Here is a 25,415-nt window from a genome sequence, read left to right as displayed (position 1 = left end):
AAAGCCATAACTGTTGTAGCAGATGAGCTTTGAATTCTGGAGTGGTTACTATTTTTAATGCAAATGCAGTATATAGTGAAGCATATACGTTAGTATTTCCTTCAATTCTCTCATCTTTTTCTATGATCATATTTGTTTCAAGCTTCAATCTTGAATCTGTAGCACTTTGCTTTGTTCTCATGGAATTAAATGCCTTAACGTTTGGTATCAGAAATGTTTTTCTTTGCAGAAAAGTCTTCTAATGAGAAATTTCAATATATTTAATCTTCAGAAATTCATGAATATTTGTACCTGATAAAGCACAAGAGCATGTTTGCTGTAGCCAAAATGCTTCTTAATCAGGATAAAAGTCTGACCTGTCTACATTTTAACCTACTAGATGCAGATATATAGATGGTGTGCATGCTCCTTGTCTCCATGAATATATTCTAATGAAGACAAGTGCAGTGGAATTTTGCTTTCCAAATGAAATTCTAGACAACATCTTTCAATTTATGCAGTATATATTGTTTCATTTTTATGTGTATGCGTGTTTGGATATGACTTTTTACACAATGAGATCTTTCCTTAGTCCTGAAAATAGCCTTATACCAACACATTGTAGCTTCAAAGCAACTGAGATTATTTAATAAAACATATTTTCTTGCTGAATTTGTCAGTAATGTCTTAATCTTCATTCATCTACTTTTTCTTACATAACGTAAACTCTGCCCATCACCAATCTTCACTCAGCTGCTTTGAAGAAATAACCGTAACACTAATAAAAGTGAATTAACCTCTCCCACATCTTCCCTGCTATTCTTTATGTGGATCGCACTTATCCCTCAAATGCCCAAAACTCAGGATATATACTAGTGTCAAATCCAGCTACACTTATAAAGGCAAAACCATATGAACTCACAGACTTAAAAATAAGATCCTATGGGCTTTTTCACTTAGCTGAGTTAAAACTGTAAAAATGTCACTTGAAAGAGACCTCTAGATGTCTCCTCTGCAACTTTCAACTTGAATTTAGTTATTAGCAGCATTAGACCCACACAGCTGCTGCACTGTCTACCTGGGGCTTGTATCCCTTCAAGGATGACAGGATGACAATGGCATAAACTCTCTGGGCTCCTGGTCCACATACCTTTACTGAGAAGCAATAGGCAAGCTTCATCTAATGAACTAAATCTTTATTATTTTCACATTTTTGGAAGAGGTATTGCAAACGGCATTAGAACCAGCATAGATATATTTATTTCTGCCTTTTTCTTCTATTTGCCTTTGAGCTGTTTGGTAGGATAATTAGGAATTCTACACTGTTTCAACTTTCAGACACTCCTAAGACAGTGTTTCCGTACAATACATCATATATAATGAATACATGACCATGAGGGATTTTATCAGCACTCATTTTGATTAACCTGCATATAGCTCACTGATGCCTTTATCCTTTAGGAGTAGTAAATTTCATCAGTGTCAGGATGATAAATTTTTTATGTTACCATATCATCAGGTAGTCTCTTTCCTGGATTGTGTATCGAGGGATACAGCCTGTGCCAGGAGGTGTTGGAGACTCCTGTGTTAGTCACAAATACAAAAGCTCAAACAATTTGTTCCAGATAAAGTTTTATCAAAACCTGTATATTTATAAGCATCACGTGCTTCATAAAGCCGTATATTTTAGGACAAAGTACACTTGCTATGGCTTTATTTCAGCCTCTCATATATCAATATGACTTTATTCAAACACATATGCAGAGGCTACTTAAATATATCTCCATCCCAAAAGACACAGCTGATACATCTCCCTATATTTTTCATTTCTTTCATTTATTCCAAAGCAGATGACATGAGCTAGTTGAATATACAATGTAAATCAAGCTCTCTCACTTTCCCCACCTAGCCCCAGCCTCCCTGTCTTTTTACAGTGATATCCTCAGAGCTGAAGACCCTAAGTTTTTATTTTCTCTCCTTGCTTGTTCTACTAGATTATTGTGGAGTTCAACCAGCTTTATGGTCCTGACTATATCTTGGTTCTTTCCCGCCGTTGCAATTCTTTGATTTCATATTCCTATCTTACTTTTGGTTTGGCTTTTCTTTCCCTGACCCTTTCATATCTCATATTGCAGGTTGTTTGGCTTACTTCCTTATTATTTCCAAAGTCCTCTCCTTTATGCAATGCTTTCAAGTCTCAAAACAAAACTCCTTTCCACCAACCCCATCCTAAACAAATATCTTACCATGAGTTGATCTTTTTTGACAAATGTCAAATTCTATTCTTAGGTAATTTAGTAATTATCTATAGAGTCCCTAGGTCCATCTTTCCCTTCTCTTTACTAATTAGAGTATATTCACTTGTCATGTATTACCATGACACAAACACTAGTCTTGTAATGGTGTCAGCTTAGATATAGGACTGTGTCTCTTCTTTCTGCTGTGTAACACTTTGAGCAACCACTATCCAACAAACACAAACACAGAAATTATTTAGGAATAACTGCTCTTACCCTCAGCTCCAAGTAAATCAAATTACTAGCAGGCAAAACACGAAAACTCTATCAGTGATATCTATCATTAAGTAAAACTAGGTCTTAGCTCAGGTGTTTTCTACTGAAAACACTGACAGCTTGCCAGTCCAAGCAGCCCAGCCCAGAAATATCCATAAACCCTGATTTGTCAGGCTGTTTCTGTGAGTATATTTCATGCAACATTCTTCCATTTCTGTTATAAATCAATAGTAAAACTTATTTCCATGCTAGCTAAGCAACAGGAGTAACCTTTTTGCACTCCCGAGAATCTTGAAGGGGCCGAACAGTTTTGTCAATTTGCCAACTGTCTCTTCAGCCACCTTTCTTTTACATAACGCTAAATTCTTGCCTGATTTAGGAAGGATTAAATTATTTTATCTGCCAAACTCCAAAACAACACTTTCTCCATACTCTTAAGCATCTAAGATTCTACCTGATGGCCTATTTTAAAACAAACAAAGGAAAAAAACCCAGAAAGGCTTTCTGATATGAGAAGTGAAATAGCACAGCAGTGGCTCTTAAGCAACTGCTTATGCACAGGCTTTTAACCCAAACTCAGGGAAAGATGGAGTTACTTGCTCTTAATAGCAGGTGAACTTCAAATTACCTGACTTTTCTTTGAGTCTATGGAATTTATAAGTATCAACTTGCTAATTCTCTGCCCATACACATACCATCTTGCTTTTATAGCACAAGGTAGTTCATGGTGATTCAGCCTTAAATGAAAGAAAAGTAGGACCTTCAAAACACTTTAGTTTACTAGACGTAAGATCCATAGGCAGAATTAATAGGGAAACTGTTTGCCAGCTCAAGCTCTTTATGCTGTGATAAATTATGAGGTTCATTTTGTTTTAATGAGGATTAGCTCTCTCCATTTACCTCATTCTTATAACTGATCAAGGATAAACATACAGTTATTTTGCAGTATGTCCCACACCTCTTAACAATTTTATGTATCCGACCTCCCAGTCCAGGTGCTAAAGGAATCTTCATGATGTCCTACCCAAAGTTAATGGGGTGGTCTAGTAATTTTGCCTTCTTTTTTCCCCCGAAGTCTTCATTTAAATTCACAAAACAAGAACTCCTGAATAAAGCTACAATCTTAATTCAACATATTGTGAGAACCCTTCTCTTGCTATCATAGCTGAGCCTATTATGCTAAGATAAATGGGCCTTTGAAAATAATTGGAAACTGGACCCAGCTCAAGTATGTTTGGAGTGTGCTCTGGCTATTGATTCACTAGTTTTGGACAGTGTTCCGAGGTACATGGCTGTTACTCTGTATGACACTGCATATCTATCTGGCTCAGAAGTTGAAGACTCTGGGCAGATTTTCTGATAACACAGCTGATTATATCTGTAGACTTCTAAATCAAACCTGAACACGATAGGGGGCTGCCTTGGATAAGGGATTTTCTCAGATTCTGTTCAATCTAATCTTGCAGGAAAGACTGTAGCAAAGCTACTGCCATAAAGAAGAGTTTTAGAAAATGCAAGCTCATAGCCTAAACGGATAGTAGATAAATGAGCTGATCAGCTTCAGAGCAGCAGTAAACAGAACAAGTGGATATTTATTCTAGAGTAAGAAATGAATATATAGATCTGCTGCATTGTAATGGTCTAGCTAACAAGAGTCAGACAGGAATACTAAGAAAATAAAGCAGCCCTAGAGTTAGAAGACTGAATTTCTATCCAAATAACAAACATCATGGTTAAAATCAACCCTATTCAACAAAAGTAGCTACCACAAAAAGGCTATCCATCAGTAAGAGCTAAGTATATGAAAATGTTATTTACTTCATTGAGAGTAGCATATGCTCAGAACCTCAGAAGATTCATTCCAATACAATAGTGCAACTGATTATAAAGCAAATATACATTACACTAAATAAACCAAGGCAAGAGACAAAATTATTTTGAAGTGCTTTTTGCCTGTGATTTTATGAAAGGAGATTGCTTATTCTTAGGAATTAGAAATCGAATATTCAATTTAAAAATTACAGAACCATATATCTGTTTATGGACCAAAGTCAGAGAGGAACATGGATTTTATTAGGAACAAGGATTTTTAAAAATATTAATTCCTTTTTGCTTTCATCTAACTTCCTCCTCACCCCTTTTCTTTACTTTCTTCTCTAAAATCTTCTTCAAGTTTACCAGGCCTTGCACTGAAGAACAGGTATCACATAGTTTTCTCTTATTTTACTTTTCAAAACTCAATTGGAATCAGGAGTTAAGAGTCTCACCTTGTAACAGAAAGGGCCAAGTCCACAGATAGTCTAAATTGGCCTTTCACCATTAATAAGGTAAAGGTGATGTATGCTGACTCTCAATTGCCAGATCTTATCTGGTAAAAATAATTTTGCTATCTGCATGCAGGGAATTTGATGGGAAAAATCAAAGGAGAGAAAGAGCCGGGGGAAAAGGAATGGAAGAAAGAAAAGGAAAACCAACAACAGGTTCTTTACTGAAATTAAAATTTACACTTCAGGAGTGTGACATTTTCTTACTTTTAGATCTGTTTTTCTATTTGCAGCAAAGTCAATGACGCCAAAAAGAACCACTTCGTATGCTATGCTAGTATCATATCAATCTATAGGGGAAAAAGCAAACAAGATCAGCTTTATGCTTATTTTCAGAGATAAACCATACAGAACTACTGAATCCTGGGGAGGAGGGAAAGAAATAGAAGTTTCACCAAAAGATATATAGCACATTATATGTTATGTACACAGTATTCTTGAAGTAGTTGAAACACATTTTTCTCTAAGAACTATGAGAACTGTGAGGTGGCTTTTGTGTGTTTTTTAGGTTTGAGCTGGTTTTATGTCTCTTTCCTTTTTACAAAAAATATACATATGCCCATGTGTAGATTCATACACTCATATGCATACGGTCATTTAGTATATAAATATTTATAAATATTTTTAATAATGCAAAAGTTCAAGCAGAGATTGTACTTCCCATAAAAGTTCTGAATCATAACTCATCTTTTGGACCAATCTGAATTATACTGTGGTTTTTTGAAAACAGAGTAGTAAATTACAATATTGTAACATATTGTGGTTCTTGATTTTTACATCAACACACTTAAATATTGTGCATTCACATAAACTTACATCTGTAGTCAGAGGTTGGGAAGCTTGAATTCTGGATTTCTATTGAACTTCTAACATTGTACTGTATGCAGGTTGCCAAATAATGGTATTTCATTTTAATGTAAATAAAATACTGCTTATTTGTAATTGGCTATCCAAGAGAAAATGAAGAAGAAGATGGAAGCAGAAGCAGCAAGTAGACAAGCAGATGTAGATGTGCACTTGGATACCAGATCTCTGGATAGCAAAGGAGCATACAGTACCCAGCACCTCAAAGATAAACAGCTTGGAAAATACTATCAGGAAAGCACTGTACTAAAGTGTTACATCAGGCAACACGCTAATGCTCTCAAAAAGGGATGCACAGGAGTTCAACTCTCTCTAACACCTCCTGTCCAGATCAACCACAGAAGAAGCAAGTCGGGCAATCTTAAAATTATCTGTATGTCAGTAGTACCGAGTCTTTGGAACAAACCCAAATAATTTCTGTGGTGGAAGCTAGTTTTGCCTTTGCAACTTACTGTGAAACCCCAACTACACAGAAACACAATGATGATGAAGCCTGGTAAGCAGCAGATGCTAACAATGCCAGACTGGAAATGATGAAGTTAAGCAGTTCGGCCACTTAAATTTCACAACGGATGGTGATGTTCCAGTAACGAATAGATGCTAGAGATTCACAATGGCTTATTCAGCATCCACATACACCGAATAAAGAGACTTGAAAAAGAAACACACACAACCACAAAAGCCAAGCTGGTAGAAGCACTGATTTGGGTAATTGTTATAGGTAGATGAATATGACAATTCAATGCGTATGAAAAGCTGGACCCAGATGGCAGTAGGTAAGAAAAGATCATAGCATTTACTATGCGCATAGCTGTCAGCGATGTAAGGACAGATCAATCCATTTATATCAGGAAAATGGAAGAGGATCTTTTCACTGCTGTGGGAAGATCAAGGTATTAAAATTACATGCGTACATAAGGCAAGAAGCGAAGACCAGTTTCAGGGCAGACATAGGAACATTTAAGCAACTCCTTTTAGGATTGCATACATGACTTCAGAATGTTTGATCCAAGAAAGCCTAGCAAATGTTTAAGACCTTCTATAATGCTTTGCAAAAATTGAAATGTTATGTAGTTGAGAACATTTGCTTTGACTTCTGATATGTTTGAGGAAGGCCAGTGATTTCACTGGGGAATCTTATGGATGGAATGAAGGGCACAAGTTAGTCATCTTAACAATCTTCGTACTTGATTGGGCTTAAACAATGAAAGGGTGCTTTTTCAAAACCACTTCTGCAAACAATCTTATTTCAAGTATCTTGGGCCTCACAAATCACCATCGTTTTGAGAACACACTCAGGAGAGTGAAACATGTTATACATTTACATACATATGGTCTGTATTTGAGTTAGAAGGTAACAAAGGTGTTGTGGGGTTAATATTAGGGTGATTAGTTAAAAAACCCCCAAGAAAATCACGAAGAGCAGCAACTGTTACTGCTTGGTTCAAGTAATCTCCCAGAGGCACAGAGTCCAACATTAGGAGAAGGAATGAAAAAATAGTTCAAAAATATGGGAAACTCATTGTTTATAATATTACTGCTGCTGCATATTCCTGCCTTTATTTCTAAAAAAGACTGTGTGTAAAAAGTTTGTGGTATTCACTGGAAATAACTGATATAACTGGGAATTAGAGTATATAATCATTGTGCTTGCCAATAGTATTTGAAAACAGCACGTGCATCAAAAGTTTAAATATTTTGCTGGCCTTCCAGAGTTTTTGCTAAACCTAGTGTGCATTGGAACCTGAGTGAATGAAATCCCATTAGTCATCACCATCTTAACAATATCCACTTCATACAGTGCTGGCTTCTGCACAGAGGAAGGAAATTACCAGTACTAACAAAGGAAAGAAGATTTATAATGAGCAAATATACAAAAGCTCTAAATAATTACAATATTCACAGTTTGGCAATGACTTCCTAGGCTATGAAATTACTTTTCTTTGGGAAGAATGAAGATTTTACAAGGTTAGTATAAACAAAGGGTAATTGGAAAATCAAATTGCTCTATGCAAGTTATTGTAAGGTCTGAAAAAATGGAGATAACATTTTAAAAAGCTTGCTTATGAAACACTATATTTTGATTTGTACGTTATTGCCATCAAAAATGCTCCCTTTCAAGTGCTACATGGGAAATATATATGGCTAAATACTAATACCAGCTTACCCCTGATACAATAAGTTCTCCACCCAGGTTCTGAACTTCTGCCTTCACTTTGCTGCAGATGTTGAGTTGGTGGCAGTAGAGGGCAATACGCTGCAGGTAGGCCAGTAGATCCTGTTTGCAGGCTGAGTCCGGGCACTACAGACAAAAGAAACATTTGAATAGATGTAGCTGAGTTTATTTGATTATAGAAAGGGAATCAGAGGAGATAGTGGCAATGTGTGTATATTAGGTGAATCCATTTCACTTCATATATACATTAAATACTTGATGAAAGGTGAAAATTCAAACTCTACCTTTCATTTAACTGAAGATTGGTGAATTGTAACCTCAAGATGCACTATATCTGTTTGTAAAAAGAAGAAATCTCTCTGTCAGCCACTAATGAAAGGCAATGAAAATAACATGATTGCTATGTTTGAGATTCACTTATGGTATCAGTTTGTACAGAACAATCTATTGAGCAGCTGAAAGACCCAAGTTTGATGTGAAACTCCAGGCTGTCTGCTGGGTGTTGAGGTTAAGTTCAAGTCCACATAAGCCCAGTTCTGACTGATTACATCCAGTCTAGTGCCAACTCCTGACTGTCTTGCCAGGTTCCCTGGTATTTGCGCAGACCTTCAGAGGACACAGCAGAAGCCAGGACCCTTTCTGACATGCTAAGGACTCAAGAGGCAGAGGTGAGGCTGCTTGAGTTTGGTATTGACAGATTTGGTAAGCTTACTGTTAATGCATAAATATCTTAATTTGTGCCAGAAGGATATTACTTAGTGAAGTGTGACATACTTGTCCTGGGTTCAGCTACAGCAGTCATTTTTTCTCCTTCTCAGTAGCTGGTGCAGTGCTGTGGTTTTGACTTTCAGTCTGGGAACAACGCTGATAACACCGATGGTTTTAGTTATTGTTCAATAATGTTTACTCTGACCAAGGACTTTCTCAGTCTCATGTTCTGCCAGGGAGGAGGGGAAGCCAGGAGGAAGCAGAGACAGGACACCTGACCCAAACTGGCCAAAGGGGTATTCCATACCACAGCACGTCATGCCCAGCATATAAACTGGGGGGAGTTACCCGGAAGGCCCAGATCGCTGCTCGGGTCGGGCTGGGTATCGGTCGGCGGGTGGTGAGCGGTTGTGTCCTTTTCCCTTGTTATTCCTCTTATCATTATTATTGGTAGCAGTAGTGGTTTGTATTATACCTTAGTTACTGGAGAGCTGTTATCTCAACCTGTGGGAGTTACATTCCTTCGATTCTCCTCCCCATCCCTCCGGGAGCGGGGGGAGGAAGGAAAAGGGGGGGAGTGAGCGAGCGGCTGCGTGGTTCCAAGTTGCCGGCTGGGCTTGAACCGCGACAATACTACAGGCTCTTAGCAGATGACATCAGTATTGCAGCCCTTCTGAAGAACACAATGAGATGAATTGGTCCCTCTGCATGTCTAATGGATACCTTTTCATAATAGAGGGAAGGTTATCTACAGTCCTGTACCATTTGGATGCTGTGCATCTCAAATGTGGTTTGGTACAAGTCACATTAGGTCAAATGTGGTAGACTCAGTGAAATTTTTATAATCAATATAACTAGAAAAGGCCCAAGTACAATTTATTTATAGTCTCTTGGACCCTTAATAGAAACTGCATCATCTCCTGCAATATCAACAGCATAATAAACAACACTGCCATAGTTAACATTCAAAGTCTTGCCTCAAAAGAGCAGACCTCAGTAATTCACTCTGATGAAACATTGTGAAAAGGGTCTATTGCTAACAGTATGTCTCCAATAAATACGCTTTGGGGCTACCCAACAAAGTCTGACCGACAATGTTCTTTGACTGTAGAGCCTGGGGAACAAAGATATTGAGTAGGTCTTTTTAGCACCTTACAAAGTTTATGCTCAATTTTTGTAAAATATTATCAGAGCACTTCAAAACAACCTGATGGAATTATACACTCATGAGTCAACATAATCACTGCCTCTGACTTGAGGTGACTGCTCTAGCCCCAACAGCTAATGCTGGCAAGAAATATGTTTGCAGTGAAGTAGTTGCATATGTTGTCATCTATAACCCTGAATGCAGTCACTTTGCTTTTTTTTGTCCCTGTAAAACTAACAATAAACAAAGCCAGAGGTTCATTGTGGCTGTTAGGTTTAATCTGCTCTATACTTATGGTAATGCTATAATGCCTTTTTTCTCAGCTGACACATCTTTCAGGCATGAATCCTTACGAGACCTTCTCCCTGCTGGTGACAATTTAATACAGAAATATTTACCCTACTCTTGAAGTCTATGAACTGAAAGAAATGAACTTTAAATACTTCTAGAGAGCTGACAAGGCTTTAAATACAAGTACCTTGGAGCGAAAGAAAATGTAAGATCTCTCTCACTGGAACAATAATTAAAAATGCAACTGTCCGTAAAAAGTTTATATTGCATGAGTGTCTCCAAAGTTCTGCAAAATATCATTAAAGTGCAAGCATTAAAACAAATACTTCATTCTCAGTAATTTTACTCTTTATGATGAAAGTGTGCATGTTACAGTCTTCTGAAACCTAAAACGTGACTCAAGCCAATGCACTCTAAGCATAGCGAGTCACTTCGCATTTCTTTCTTTAAAATATTCTACCTCTGCAAATGGTGTAGACAAGGAATTTCATCAGCTGACAGATGGATTTCTTCTTTCTTATGCTAAAATGAACAGACGCTACATTTGAGGGACTGGAATGGGTTAACTACAGGAAAAGTGCTTGCTGATAATGAAGAAATCCTAGCCCCCAAATTTCTGAGGTTATAGGAAAATGGGCAGCTTCAGGTTTCTTGTCACTCTGGCCCATGTTCCCTGGCAGGATGTGTTACACATCATGAAATGCTTACTTGAAGAAGAAAAGAAATGCTTATTTTGAAAAGAAAGACAAGGGGCAAGGAAGCTATCAGTTCCCACTTCCAGCAAAATTTCTCCTGATGACAACTGAAAGGAAAGAGACTATAGGAAGTTTACAAGGGAAAAAATAGTTAGATTTAATTTGCCTAAGTCTAAAATTAGCTACCTAGAAACTAGATTTGAAATTTGGCTCTTGATTTTTCATATGATGCTTCCAGATGGAGAGAGAATCTAATCTGCAAGAAAGGGGCTGAATATAGCAAGTTTATCTTTCCAGTTGTGACATGAATTTGGGGTTGAGGATACAGCCTCTAGAACATGGAACAGCTGAAAGCACAGTGCAAAGCGGAAGCAAGGGAGTCAGGTAATCTTGAATCTTGAAAAAGAAGAGTGCCATATCAAGGGAAATTGCTGGAAGAATGAGCTGGAAAGAATATAAGGATACACAGGCATATGGCAAGAGTAACAGAGCAACCAAATCTCTACTGCTTTCATGACAGCAAATATATGTCTAATTCTAATACAATCACCTGGGTCCAGAAGTAAGCCTGTGGAACAATTCTGAGTTTTAAATAAACTCATTTATGACTTTCCTGTACTGCAAAACCCATGCTGATCGGTGTATAAGAAAGAACTTATATCCAATAGGTAGATCAATATCCAGGCAGTGACTTTCAACAGGTAATTTTCTGCCAAGTAAAGATACCTTTTCCTGCAAAAGGCAACTCATTGATAGAGGTTACATTATATATCTGCTCATTTTTGTTATTACCTGATCAGCTACAGCCCGTGCCAATTTGTCCATCCTTGATCCTGCCTCTGCAATCTTCTTGGCTGCATTAATGACATCTGATGTATTCTTCAGGGGGCCTTTACCTCTGTGAAATGCAATACAATTATGCACAATCTAAATAAATCATGAAAGGCAACAGTTTTAGTGACCCTGTTTAGTGTTTGATTTTAAAATAGTAACACGAATGACTTCTTAATTTATTACAATTTCACCTTTTAACTACTTTACAGTACAGCTTGATTAAGAAATCGGCCTGATATATTTCCTCCCTCCTACAAAATGCCTCACTAGCAATTTAATCTGATGGCACCTTCAAGCACATGAGCCATACTTAATAGTAGATGCATTTTTAAGTGCTCATTAAGCCAACATTCTTTCTGGAATACACAACTATTTCAAAATCATGTTATTCCCAAGCCAGTGCTAAATGTTAAGCCTGTCATGTCTAGAGCAAGAATGTCACATTTTAGAAAACCTTTTTTAGTCAATTTTTGTCAGAAAAAAAGATATGTGAAGCATAATCCTTATGTTACACTTAAATGTTACACTTAAACCATGTATAATTAGCTTTAAGATCAATCTTTCAGTATACTTTAATGACGATGCACAAAACTCTGATTTTAGTCATTAAAGTTACCAACATGTATCTAGACAAATAATAAAAAAGTCACTGCAGACAGAAGTTTGCTTCAGACTCAAAACTTTACTCCTGTCTGTAATAGTACATTTGCTACTGCTCCTGAGAATGGCTTAGTTGGAAATGAATTGATTTTCCTTATTATTTTTTTCTTACACTATGTGGAGAAAGGCAGCTTCAAACACCTTAAACAGATACTGAAATACAACAAGTATCCCACTTCTGTTGAATTTAAACTGTAGGAAAAATCCTTCATAGTGACCTCAGAAGCTTCTACATTAATCACATCAGCAGATCTGACTGTCACAAACTGTTTGCATTTGAAAAATTATTCTATTTTAACAGTGCTGAGGTTACAGTCAACCAAAAAGGTGTGAAAGGCTTTGTTCTGTTTCAATGGAATATTAAACAAGCTTTTATTGAATCTGATGTAGACAGAGGTACTCTTTGATTTATTTTTCTTTAATTTACTTCAATGTGACAGTAGTTTTCACTCATTCTCCTATTAGTTCTGTTCTTTTGATGGTAGAAAATGTAATTACAAAACTTTCAATTTGATGTTCAATGTATCAGAGATTATTCAAAATTACAAAAATTGTTCATATTCTGGGCTGCTGCTTTAGAATGTTATATTTTCCTTCCATGAAATGATGGCACTGTTTGGACAGTTTTTCACTCTGGTTTTGGGCAGAAGGATTGGCAACCCACAGAAAATACAACTATGAAAGTAATTAAGATTCATCTAAAATATCACCTTTACAAGGGATTCTACATGATCATTTCCTATACAGGAGTGGTGAGTCTACCACAAAAAGAACAGTTGTAAAAGCACAAACTGAGGGAAAAATGCTGAGAGAATAATTACTCTAGAAAGAAGTCTCATAGTAATCTATTAATGTAAGCAAACTTTCTAGATGCATAATTAAATTTAAAACAGATAAAAATGTTTGCTATTGCCTGTCACCAATTAACTATACAGGTGCAAATAGTCAAGCTACTTGCAAGTTGATGGCATTTAAATATCTATCTATCTATATATCTATCTATATATCTATCTATCCACCTACCTACCTATCTATCTATGTGGTATGCGTGAAACCTATAATGTCAATGCAGAGACTGTCTCCTCTGAAATGGGTTGAAGGCTCCTCCAGACACAGGGCATGTGATCAGCTGGAGATTAAGAAATCTCTTTGAGCATCCCAATGAGATGAATAAATGAATGTTTCATTTTAATTCTGAAGAAAAACATGAAGATTTTTGTCCAGTTTTGTCTAATCACATTTTTGATAAGTACCATTTAAACTTTTGAACTCCCCTTAAAGATAAACACTGAAAAAATGTTAATTTATTATGATGATCTGCAATTCAAAGAATCTTCTAAAATGTTCTCCCTGGTGAGACAGACAATATGACTATATTTAAACAAAAGAATTCTGTTTATATGAGATCATTAATGAACGGCCTTTCGATGCTTTGCAATTAGGAAAGAACAAGACATCAACAGAGAAAAGAAATGAAAGCAAAAAAATCATTACTGTCAGACTCCAATAAGGTATTAGATCAAACCGGTTTTATTTCATTTGGGATTTTTTTTTCTAAAGGAGTTCAGCATTCAAAATTATATAAATAGTTTTGCCATTATTTTTGATTGACACAAATTGTATTGAAATGTTGAAAGTTCAGAGAGGCACATGCATTTATATGGGTACTAAACCTATGTCAGTTGAGTGTCTATAAGTTCACAAACTATCTTTGCTGCTGAAATTCAAGATGATCTGCAAACAAAACAGGTTTGCAAATGAGAGAAAAACTTCACGTGATTAATCCCTTTTGGAGAAGTATCCAGAGCAGTCACGTGTAGAGAATTGTACAGCTCAACCTGCTATGTATGTGTGTTACCTGGCTTTGCATCCCCCCAAACACAGCACGTCATCTTAATAGCAAAGAAAAGATAGGGGATGTCTAAAGAAGTCCTCAGCACAGGTTATTTTGTCCTTACCTAGTAAAGTCTGTCATTTCCATCATAATCATGCACATCTGCTTTGCCAGCACAATGATGTCATTACCACTGTCATCCCACTTGGCCACCTCCGCATCCAGTTTGCTCTTTTCTTGGTGGAATATCTCTACCTGCTCAGCAATCTTAGCCTTCTCCTCCTGGGGAAGCTGAGCCATGATAGCCTGGAATAAAAAAGGAAGATAGGGATGATAAAAACAAAGTTAGAAACTATACATTTCTAGTTGACCAAATGGCATGTCCAGCTTCTAGTTTCTCTCTATGGGAGTTGAAGATGCCAAGGAAAATCCATTAGTAATTTGATTTCTGTTAGGACAATCCAAAACAAATTCAGAGGATGCTTATAGCTCTTTTTATACCTTAAAGAATTAAAAAATTATATATGTGATGCCATGATATACAGATTATTCACCGATGAATACATGAAAATTAAAGAAAATTCCTACTAAATCTTAACTTTTAGGCAAAACTAAATGAATGACATCTATGGGAAAAGGCAGACTAAATTGCCAGTGTCTCCCCCAGTCTCATTCTCTGTCAGAAACAGAACTTTTCTGCTTAACCCAACACTAAAATAAGCTATGACATGTAAGATAATGCATTTGAAGTGGATTGTAATGAATGTACCTTTCAGTAATGTTTAATGGTCTATTTGTCTCTTGGAGGATACGCAAAAAGATGCTACACAGGTTGATACTAATCTGCCTTGACATTATCAACAAAGCAGAAAGTTCCCAACCCCCCCCAAATAGACAAAAGAAACCCCTACAAAACTATAATCATCACTTTTGAATATCAAATGGACACTTCCAATAATCATTTCCAAGTTGAGCTCCTATTTGGCTTTAGGGGTTCTGAAGCCCACATTATGCATTTAATGGGGTGTGACGCATACTTAAGTGTCATTACATTTTTTCTTGTTTATGTCACTTTCAATCAGCTGAAGTCTTTTTCTACATATTCTTAAAATGCTCTTGGCTTTTAAAAATTCATAATTGACCTTTTCCAAACCCGGAATGAAAAAAGGGCTCTAAACAAGAGAGCAGAAAATGAGAAATTTGCAAGTTAATCAAATTAAAATTCAACATGAGTTTTAATTAGACCTTCTCAATGTAACTCAGCAGTTTTAAATGTTAGCGTATTAGTCTTTCCACACAAAAATGCTGTGTAAGTCAAGCTAATAAATAAATACAGAAAATACACATAAAACACTGGAACATATGAATTAACTGAAATTAAGAGAATGCGATAGGAGTAGTAAAATTTGGAAAGCAAAGCTGTATGTCTTACATGTGGTTTCTTCCTGTGGGCAACTTCACCCGCACATCCTTTAAACTCATAAAAAGTGTTTTAACATTACTATTCCAGTGGCTGATGTGTTTTCAAAGAAGCTATATCCTGCAGCAAATGCAGCTCATATATTCGAGTTTTATTTCTATTTAGGACCAACACAAGTCTTTCCACTGAAATACTAATAGCTTTATGGAGTAAGCATATTAAACAAGTCCATTACATTCCACAAATAAAAATCCTTTTTTTTTTTTTTAATACAGGAAAGGTTCAAACAAGGTGTTGTTCTGCTCAGCAGACTCATTTCAATGAGTCACTCAAGACTGTGGAATGGGCAGCTTCTGCTTACCATGTTTTCATTTTCTGTTTTCATTGTTGGTTGCTTCTTGTGACATATTGCATTCTGCATCCTTCAGGAATGGGACTGTCTTTATAATATATTCTGTTTATACAGTGCGTAGCTGATCAAAGCAGAAGGTTTTAAGTGCAGCAGTGATAATAACCACAATAAATGTAATAGGATTTAAGACTCCTAAGTCTCTAGGTGAACTAGATTCTTAGTAAAAATATTACTGCAGACCTTACTTGGTTTTCACATCAAGAAAGGATGATATGCTACCCAATCCTAGATGTAATGAAACAAAAACAATAAAAAAGACTGTGAAATAACTATATTGTATCTCAGTTCTTTGGTACCTGAGACTTACTTTATTGGTCAATTCCTTGACTATATCAAACAGGACTTTTTGCTCTTTAAAATATAAAAATCCCCCAGATACAGTCAACTGCATCCAGGACACAGTTCTGTCATTGTTCTCAGGGTAAGGGTTGCAGGTACCATTCTGCAATTCCCCTGACTGTATGGTTTTCAGGGCCAGTTCACCCAGCTCTCTGGGGTTGGACCTACAATCCATCTGCTCTTCATCTAGGTGTAATGATATATGTGATATGCCCTTGATATGCAAAGACAAATCTGTTTTGTCCTGGGGATGCAGTGATAGAAACCCAGCTTTTCTGACACATGGAATGGTTTATTTACCAAGTATATCCAATATTCAGGGAAATTAAGACAAAATGAAACCTCTGCCCATTCCACTGTATCTAAGTCTCACATTCCTCCCATACCTCTAAGCTTTATTTAGGTTTGCATCACTCTGCTGTTTCTTTTCAGGGTGTAAAATATTTGTGTCAAGCCCTAACATACTGTGAGTCTTCCTATGGTAGATGAAACATTCTCTTTCCTGGCCCTCTTAATTGACTACTCAAAGCATTGCTGCCTTTTGGTGTTCAGATTCTCAGCTCTACAAATCATCTTCCAGAAGTCACTATTCCAGTTACCAGCTTTTGCTACAGTGTTTGAGTGTTTGTGTGGAGGACACTTTTCATTTAGTCCATTATTTCACTTTTAACTCTTATCCAAAGAAATTGCAGACCTGTGCAAAACAGTCATGAAAATCATTCTTGGTTCCCTACTGGTTCCCTGCTGGAAAATCTTAAGGCTTTTCTTTAAGCTCTCTTTCTAGTCAAATATATTTTCATGATGTTGTTTGCCCCCCAAATTCTATTCTGATATGGGTTTTGTTTCAGTTTTTTTTCTTTACTTAAAGCCTATTTAGTAAAAGCTAAACATTCATCAGAGGGTGGCATAATCCTGAGTGTTAACAAATTTCACTTCTCTAGCACCTGTGACCCCTGAAGCACTCATCAGCTTAATTTCCAATCCCCATGCACAAGCTAAGGTCGCAAATCACAATGACTCGAGTTTATCATGATGTAATTACCCTGGTAAAATTACATTGACTCAGTAACAAATGTCTTCAATTACAATTAAATTATAGGGACTACTCGGTAGCTTAAACAGATCTTCTTGACAGGTTTGCACACTGGGAAACATGACTAATGTAAGATTTCTCTAGATACAGCACATGGTGCCCTGATAGGTTTTTTTTTTTTGTTTTAATTTGCTGACTACTCCCACGGTTTCAGCATATTCCAAACCTGCAAGGCCTTCTCCTACAGCACTAGCTGGAGCAAACAGCTGATTCAAGGCATCACATAAACCTGAGGAAGATCATTCAATAAAGTCAGTGCTTTTCAAATAGGTGAAAAACCTTTAAACACTTAGGTCAGCTTACTCCTGTCCTTTCTTAAGTGACCCTGAAGATTTGAAATCACTGCATTTGCTTTCCAAGGCATAGCTTTTTATTTGCAGCTATTCAGACACTTAATGCAGAGCGTGTGTTCTCTACTCACCCTTGCACTCTGGCCAGCAATAAGCTGGTCATCTTCAGTCTGAACACTTGTTCGGCTGCGAACATCATAATCTTCCTGCTCAAAGTCTGAATCATCCTCTAGCTCTTCAGGGGTCTAGAGAGCGGGAAACAGGGAGAGAAAGCACAAGAGAGGAGATGACAAACTTATAAAGGATGCAGACAAAGTCCTATGTACAGTAAGCTCTTATTTCATCGACTACCTGCCCAGGAAATGCTGTTTCTCTTTCCTTTGAAATTAACTTGTCTGCCCCGGCAGTCAAGAACTGAAATTGAATTGTCTTAAAAATTAAGTTGTTTCAACCCTAGTTTTCTTTACAAATGGCATTTATCATTACCTTGCTGCAACTTCCCTTAACTCTCTTACCATGATGAATGCAGTTCCAGGAACAAATATCCTTTGGAAACACTAACAACCAGAATGCAGTACTTAAAAATAATGCTATTTCATATATAAATGGACACTTATGCTATTATATTACTGGAATCTCCATGTAATCTTCAAAAAAGAAAGTAAATACCTGGGAAAAAGTAACTAACATCCTGGAATAAAAAGCTATCAAAGGAAAGATGAGATTTGCCCTTCATAGAAAACATAAATTATGAAAAAATGTGAAGTTTGTAGTCTGCTTTATCTTGTAGGTTCACATGGTTCTTTTCAGATACAGAGCTTTGGAATTTGCCTTATCCCATAAGCTGAAACCACATTTTCTCCATTGCTACAGATGGTGTGAGGGTCTCAGGGCAGATTGATCAAATCTAGTTACATGTATGTTGGCTTCAGGTTGTTTAAAAGGTTTGAGGGAGGGAGATAAAAAGGTATCCGATGGATCCATTTTCTTTTTTTTCCACTTTCTAGCAAAAAAATTAGGAGCAAAAAAAAAAAATTCCTTATATATATATACAGAGAGACAGTCTACTTTAAATCACTATTTAGTATTATATTTAATACAGACAGTGCCAAACCAGAAATAGTCTTTAGAAGGAAGATTGTTTTCTATTTTGTGCTTGAATAGCATCTAGTACAACAATCTGGCCACAAGTAACTTTTATAGGTACAATTCAGGATAGTGGTAATAGGAAAGTGGATGACAACAGCTGTGAAGAGAAATCCTCATCTTAGTTGGTACCCATCTGCCTCAGTGTTAACCTAGAGGGCCAACCATTACAGAAGAAATCATTCATGCTGGCATTTCATGCTTGGAGGCAACGTCAAGCTTGCTAGCAGAGGTGCTAATCATTGCCACTTGTCATTACAGCCCTGTCTTGAAGATGCTCAGTCACCAGGAACTGGTCCAAACCCTATAACATAATGCAAAGAAGTCTTTTGGTGACATTTATATTACAGACCAGTTTCCAATACGAAGTGCACATCACTGTAATGGAAAACCAGCTGCTTTGCTGGCTACATGGTGAAGTGCACATGATGGGGAGAGCAAAACACCACCATCTTCATTTGGTTTAAAGAGTATGAATTTGATGCTGAGCACCAGAGGAAGTATGACAGTAGGGTAATGAAACTCAGGCTGTGTCTGGGAAGAGATGCATATACAAATAGTGTACATAACACGATAGACAGGAGACGAAGTTTAGGCGAAACAATGAATTTGTCTTTTCTCTACAGCCACAGGAAAACAAAAAGAAAGAAAAAAAGAAAGATTGGTACCCATCACTCTTACGTTCAATGGTCTTGATTTCCAATCACCTTTAATCAATATATTCCCTCTGCTCATCTGCCTGAGCTCAGGATGTGACTTTAAAATCCTCCATAAGCAAACCAGCCACTAAGAGAATCCGAAAAGTCCCTGAGCAAAAGAGAGCATTTCCTGTCATAGGGCTCAGCTTTCCAGCTGCTTAGGCTTTATTGTGAAGAATAGGAACAGAGTGGAGAGTTTCAACCTGTTCTTCATAAACGAGCTAGCTTTTCCCCATCCTCCAAGTCCATTCAACTAGCTGTTCACAATGGTCATTGTAAAAACAGTACCCTTCCCTCTGTCATGTATACTCTTAGTTTCTTCTATGTCTACTTTTTAAAATAAGGCTGTAATGTTCAGCCTTTTCTCAGGCTTTCATAGGCAAGACTAGGAGTAAAGTAAGGGTGTATTTCTCAAAGTATTACATCTCAACACTATAACCAGTAAGTATTTCTTGAGGATGCCTCTAAAAAAGCTAAAATAGTCTGAAAATTCTATGTTTCACGGATTTATTCTTAAAGAAAGATTCAGAAAAAAAGTATTGCTGTTCCTGCCTGACATTCATAACCTTAAAATTTGTGTGGTCTTTAAAAGATGGAAACTGAATGGGTATAGATGTTAAACTTGGAGAAAATGTAGTCCAAACCAAAAGGACAAGTTAAAATAACTGTTAATAATATGCTACAAGCACAAGAAATCTCAGTATTTCCCCTCTGTACATGTGAGATCTAAAAACTAACTTTCAGATTCTTAAAGTTTTCAAGTGCGGTGAATTTAATGCCCTCTTTTTCTTCCAAAAATAGTTACATTTTTCATTAAGATGAAGGACAGAAGTTATCTCTATGCTGCCATTTCACACCTGTTGCATGCTTTTCACTCTTACAACATTGTTTTATCTGATCTCTTAGGAGATGCAGCCCATATTTAATATGGTCTCCTATTTGTTTAGGCACCAAGGTATAAAAAAGGACCATGGTCTTTAAAACCTAGTTTCCAAGACAACGAAGTCTGGAACTTAATTTATCTGAGTTGGAAGACCAAAGGACTGAATCAGTCTTGCAAGCACCTAAATCTATGGTCACTCAGACATAGGAAACGTGGATTTGAGACTGAAGACAGCTCCAAACAAAACTCTGACAACCACCACTGGCAGGAGGAGCTAGAGTAATTTTCAAAACTAATATATTTTATGAACTCATTGAGTCAACAGAAAATGGACCATTTTAATAACTTTTAGTCTGTCTGTTTGCAGCGCAGGCTCCAAGACTTTCCAGGACTGTTTTTTTTTTTCAAATACAGTATATCTACTACACATAGAGCATATTCTTCCCTTCATTCATCTCATTCAGATGTATTCTCCCAGTGAAGAAGAAACTTTCACAGTCTCAGATAAGCCACCCAGTAAATATATACTTTCTTTTTAAAGATGCAGACTTTATTTCTAACATGAATTTGGTGACTTTCAGATTTCAGTCACTGAAATATTTTAATTTTTATACTTAAAATATCTTTCTGTCTGCTCAAGATCTTGCTGTAGACAAAATGTCTCCAATTAATACAATTTTGTTTTGTCTTTTGAACTGGCAGTATAAAAATGTGAATTATGGATGTACAAGTCACAAAATGACAGATATATGTGGATTATAAATGCTATTTGTTTAATATTTTACCAATTCAGATATATTTGATGAAGAGAGAAACCCCACCATGCTATAGTGCTCTATGCACTTAAGAATTTCAGCATTGCAAACACCAAGTCAAACTAACGTTGTAATGAGAGGAAAGAAAGACTGAAAAGGCATTTCTCCACTTTTTACCATGAAAATACCTCTAATTCTAAATGCTAAGGAGAAAAAAAAAAAAAAGCCTTTATAATATGCTTTTCTATTCAACTCCATGCTACTCTGTACGTTTGTTTTTGCACAAAGGCAGTTGCAGCCTGAGTGACTCAGGGGCTGTGAGCAGCATCTCAGTGGCAAAGTCAGAGAACCTCCCTCACAGCAGGTCTTCATCTGTTTAATAACTTACAGTAAAATCTAACACTTTAAATTCAATCTGAGCAGCAACAAGCAGTTGTATACCATGAACCCTGTAACATCCTTTGGAGATAAGCTGTTTGTTAAAAATGTGATGGGATTGTGCACCGAGTGTAGTTTTCCAGAGAACCTGAGATGTAGCAGCACTCCGGATGTCACCACAGTGGCTACCCCACAGTTGATCACAGCTAAGCCTACATTCATTGAAGACCATTCATAGATGCAAAAAGTTGGGGCTGAGGACCCCACATTTTCACTACCCTCATTTTAGTATATAAACTGGGGGGAGTTACCCGGATCACCTAGATGGCTGCTCGGGTCGGGCTGGGTATCAGTTGGTGGGTGGTGAGTAGTTGTGTCCTCTCCCCTTGTTATTCCTCTTATCATTATTATTGGTAGCAGTAGTGGTTTGTATTATACCTTAGTTACTGGAGAGCTGTTATCTCAACTCGTGGGAGTTACATTCCTTCGATTCTCCTCCCCATCCCTCTGGGAGTGGGGGGAGGAAAGAAGAGGGGGGGAGTGAACGAGCGGCTGCATGGTTCCAAGTTACCGGCTGGGCTTGAACCATGACAGTACACTTGCTGTAGTCTTCTCCCATGGACTGAAAGTCCCTTAATGATATAAGTGGAACATTTAAGATGCTTTTAAATCACTTCTTCCAGGATCACCCCAAAGAATCAAGTTTATATGCTCTAACACAAACTAAAACAAAGCAAGAAGGAACAACTGGAAATTTGTTCCAAAAGTGCACCCTTGATCCAACCAAATGTAACATTAAGGCTAATCCAGATGCAAGTAATGGCAAAGCCACCAATAGCAAAGGCTGTGTGTGAAAAGAAAACTGACCTTAGAGATACATAAGAATGAGAAAGGGTGTCATTGTGATTCTTCCTAATGGTAGAAAGAGTTTCAGTCTAATAACTGAATATCATAAGTAGCTATGAAAAAAACAAAGTGTAATCTGATCCCTAAGCAGTAATAGAAAAGACGGTGGAACTAAGTTATTTTATCTCTTATTTTTAGGTTCTATAATTATACTCCTAAATTTACTTCTACTACTTCTTAACCTGCGAAAGAGATTTTTTCTTCTGTATAGATCATAATAATAGCTCTCAATGTAAAAATGAGTCTCCTTTCTCCTCCAAAGACACAATAAAATATCCCCTTTTCAAAGGAAAACAGAGATTATCCCCCTCTTATTCAGCTTCCTACCAACAAAAATTAATTTAAAAAGGAGCTTTATTTCCTCTATGGAATGAGGGAATCATCTCAGATAAATTCAATGTTTCGTGTCATGCACATGAAAAATTACTGCCTGAAAATGATTTTTTGTGGCAGATGCTCTAAAAAGTTTGGAAGTGGAGTTCCCCCCCCCCATTAAACTTGAACTCACAGAAATACTTCCCCCCCCCCCCCTTTTTTTTTAATTCAGCAGAATTTTTACAGTCTGAATTAAAGGTGATAGATTATTAGAAAAAAAGTATTCTAACCACACTCTTTTATAGCTTAACACCCTCACCCTTAAATTATACATTGCATTTCAACGTGAGATGTTCAGACGGGAATGCTAAGAAGTGTCTCGAAATGAATTTTGTTTTCTACACAAAATAAGGTCCTGATTCAGCAAACTGTGGTCTGCGTAAGTTCATATATGTGTATTTTCCCAGTTAACTCACAAGGGTAATGAGTCCCTTTATGTGCTTTGGTTCTCTGCCTGGGTAAGGAGTACTACTTCTAGCTCCATAAATAGATTAATTGTCAGAATGCAAAAATACATCTTTCTAATCTGGGTAAGCGGAATTCATTAACTCATATCATACAAGGAGTGGGAAACAGTAGTGATACAGTGGCAAATGCAACCCAGGATGTTTCTAAGGAGCCTGCGAAGCCTGCATGCCAATCAGCTTTCCAGCGAGTAGTTAATGTAACATAAGACAGCAGTGAAATAGGTGAACGTGGCTCCAGAACTTAAAATGGTGCTTTGTGCTTAGCAGGAACATCTCACCCAGTATGGACCTCTGATAGCAACGTCTCTGGAACAACTCTGATGTACAGAGAGGTGCTAGAAGGCAGAACTCTTTGAATGGAAAGCATGAATCTATAGCAGATCCCGTCTGATAACTGTGTCTCAAGAAGCAATTTAGAATGACTCATGAGAGTCATGAGAGACTATAAAAGGCTAAAATGTACTTAGAAGTGGTTCTTGTCCTAAAAAAAGTTTGGAAACTGCTGTTATGGGCTACGGAAATGGATAATCAAAGGAAAAATGGGGATCCTTTACCACGCAGATCTTTTCTTTCCATCCCAGAGCAGAACTGTTGCAAATATCCCTAATGTTGCACACCCAGGAAACAGGAGGCGTTTGCTCCCATCATCAGTCATGACTATAGTTCAGGCTACCTGAGATTAGCACTGGGTACAGGAATGGAATTTATGTTTCACAGTTATAAAATGAAGCCTGTCAAGAGCTTTTTCTGTAAAGGTTAATACATAGTGGCAGATGACTTAAATGGAGGTATTGTGGAGTGCTCCAACTGCCTGAATTACTACATCAGTGCCATAATATACTCACAACAAGAAGTGTATGTTACCTGTCTGCTCAAAGGGATGGGTTGTCTTAGCACTGTTATTTACTTCTTAAGTTTCCTCTGTAATTTTCACTGTAGGTTTATTTGCACGTGGCTTTCACTGGGGCAGACTCAAGGTAACTTGGGTTTCAAATAAGAGTTTCAATTACAAAATGGGTAGAATCTCAGACTGGTTGGGGTTGGAAGGGAGCTTAAAGCTCTTCCAGCTCCAACCCCCTGCCACGGGCAGGGATATCTTCCACTAGAGCAGGTTGCTCCAAGCCCCATTCAGCCTGCCCTTGAACACTGCCAGGGATGGGGCAGCCACAGCTTCTCTGGGCACCCTGTGCCAGCACCTCAGCACCTTCACAGGGAAGAACTTCTGCCTAAGAGCTCATCTCAACCTCCCCTCTGGCAGGTTAAAGCTATTCCCCTTATCCTATTACTTGTGCTCTTTTAGAAAGTCCCGCTCCAGCTTTCATGCCCCAGAGGCATCACATATGTTCAAACTGGGCTTTTATTTTGTTGTTGTTTTTGTTTTTTTCTTCTTTAATCTTTGACTGTAGACTACACTGAAAAGCAAGACACATCTACCCTCACAATAATTATGGGGATTTTGGGATCTTTTTCTTATTAATTCTGAATGGGTTTTTTTTTAGGAGATGCCTAAGCAAATTGAAACAACTGATTAGTCAACACTGAAACGACACATTCGTTACCTCAGCAGACATTCAAACCACCCCTGCAGAGGCTCAATGGAGCAGCAAGATCATTTCTTTATTCATTTAGTTTTTAAGCAGACTTACCTCATATCCTAGGTGGCACACATACATTAGGAAAAAAACTCCCAGAACAACAAAAATCTACACAAATTTGAAGATCTTAGCAAATTATTGCTATCACTATGGAAACAGTAATGAAGTTTGCATCTATTGGCAGTTGTGATCAAATCTTCTCTTAGGTAATTAACAAATTAATTGTGGTTCATCTCCTAAAATATCTTCACCTCTTTCCTTACAAATTCCTTTCTGCTGCACATACTTTTGTTTCATGCTTGTTTCACTATCAAGACTGTCTGGCTTATTATGAAAAGAAGTTGATTCCAAGAAGCCTTTATATTACTCTCATCCAATGAGATACTTTCCTGTAAGTCCCAACTCTTCTTTCCCAGGTGCCTTACATACCCTTATCATCAGAACAGCTTTCCTGATGTCACGAACTCCATCATAAACCAAGCGGGAGGCATCTATGAACTCATTCTCTTCAAATGGCTGTGGGACATTCGCACTCAAGGCTTCAATGGCAACCTCAACTTGTTCAGCAAAACGTGGCATAACTAGATTAAACAAAATGAAAGGCAGGAAGATTAGACACCTTCTTTGGTGAGC

At 37.3% G+C, this 25,415-nt stretch overlaps 1 protein-coding gene across 1 annotated transcript in view; it reads right to left on the bottom strand.

Annotated features, from left to right (window-relative positions):
* Positions 1 to 25,415, bottom strand: part of CTNNA2 (catenin (cadherin-associated protein), alpha 2) — a 98,757-nt gene that overhangs the window by 19,744 nt on the left and 53,598 nt on the right. The window contains exons 5-9 of the mRNA XM_010021793.1: positions 25,212 to 25,363; positions 17,711 to 17,824; positions 14,150 to 14,331; positions 11,490 to 11,595; positions 7,848 to 7,982 (exon numbers count right to left, since the gene is read on the bottom strand). Of these exons, the coding sequence (XP_010020095.1) occupies positions 7,848 to 7,982; positions 11,490 to 11,595; positions 14,150 to 14,331; positions 17,711 to 17,824; positions 25,212 to 25,363 (689 nt within the window). The remainder of the gene's footprint in view (positions 1 to 7,847; positions 7,983 to 11,489; positions 11,596 to 14,149; positions 14,332 to 17,710; positions 17,825 to 25,211; positions 25,364 to 25,415) is intronic.

The sequence above is a fragment of the Nestor notabilis genome, unplaced genomic scaffold, assembly GCF_000696875.1.
Source record: "Nestor notabilis isolate BGI_N333 unplaced genomic scaffold, ASM69687v1 scaffold5949, whole genome shotgun sequence".
Lineage (NCBI taxonomy): Eukaryota > Metazoa > Chordata > Aves > Psittaciformes > Psittacidae > Nestor > Nestor notabilis.
The sequence above is the reverse complement of the archived record's forward strand: the minus strand, read 5'-3'. Positions and strand labels throughout refer to the sequence as shown.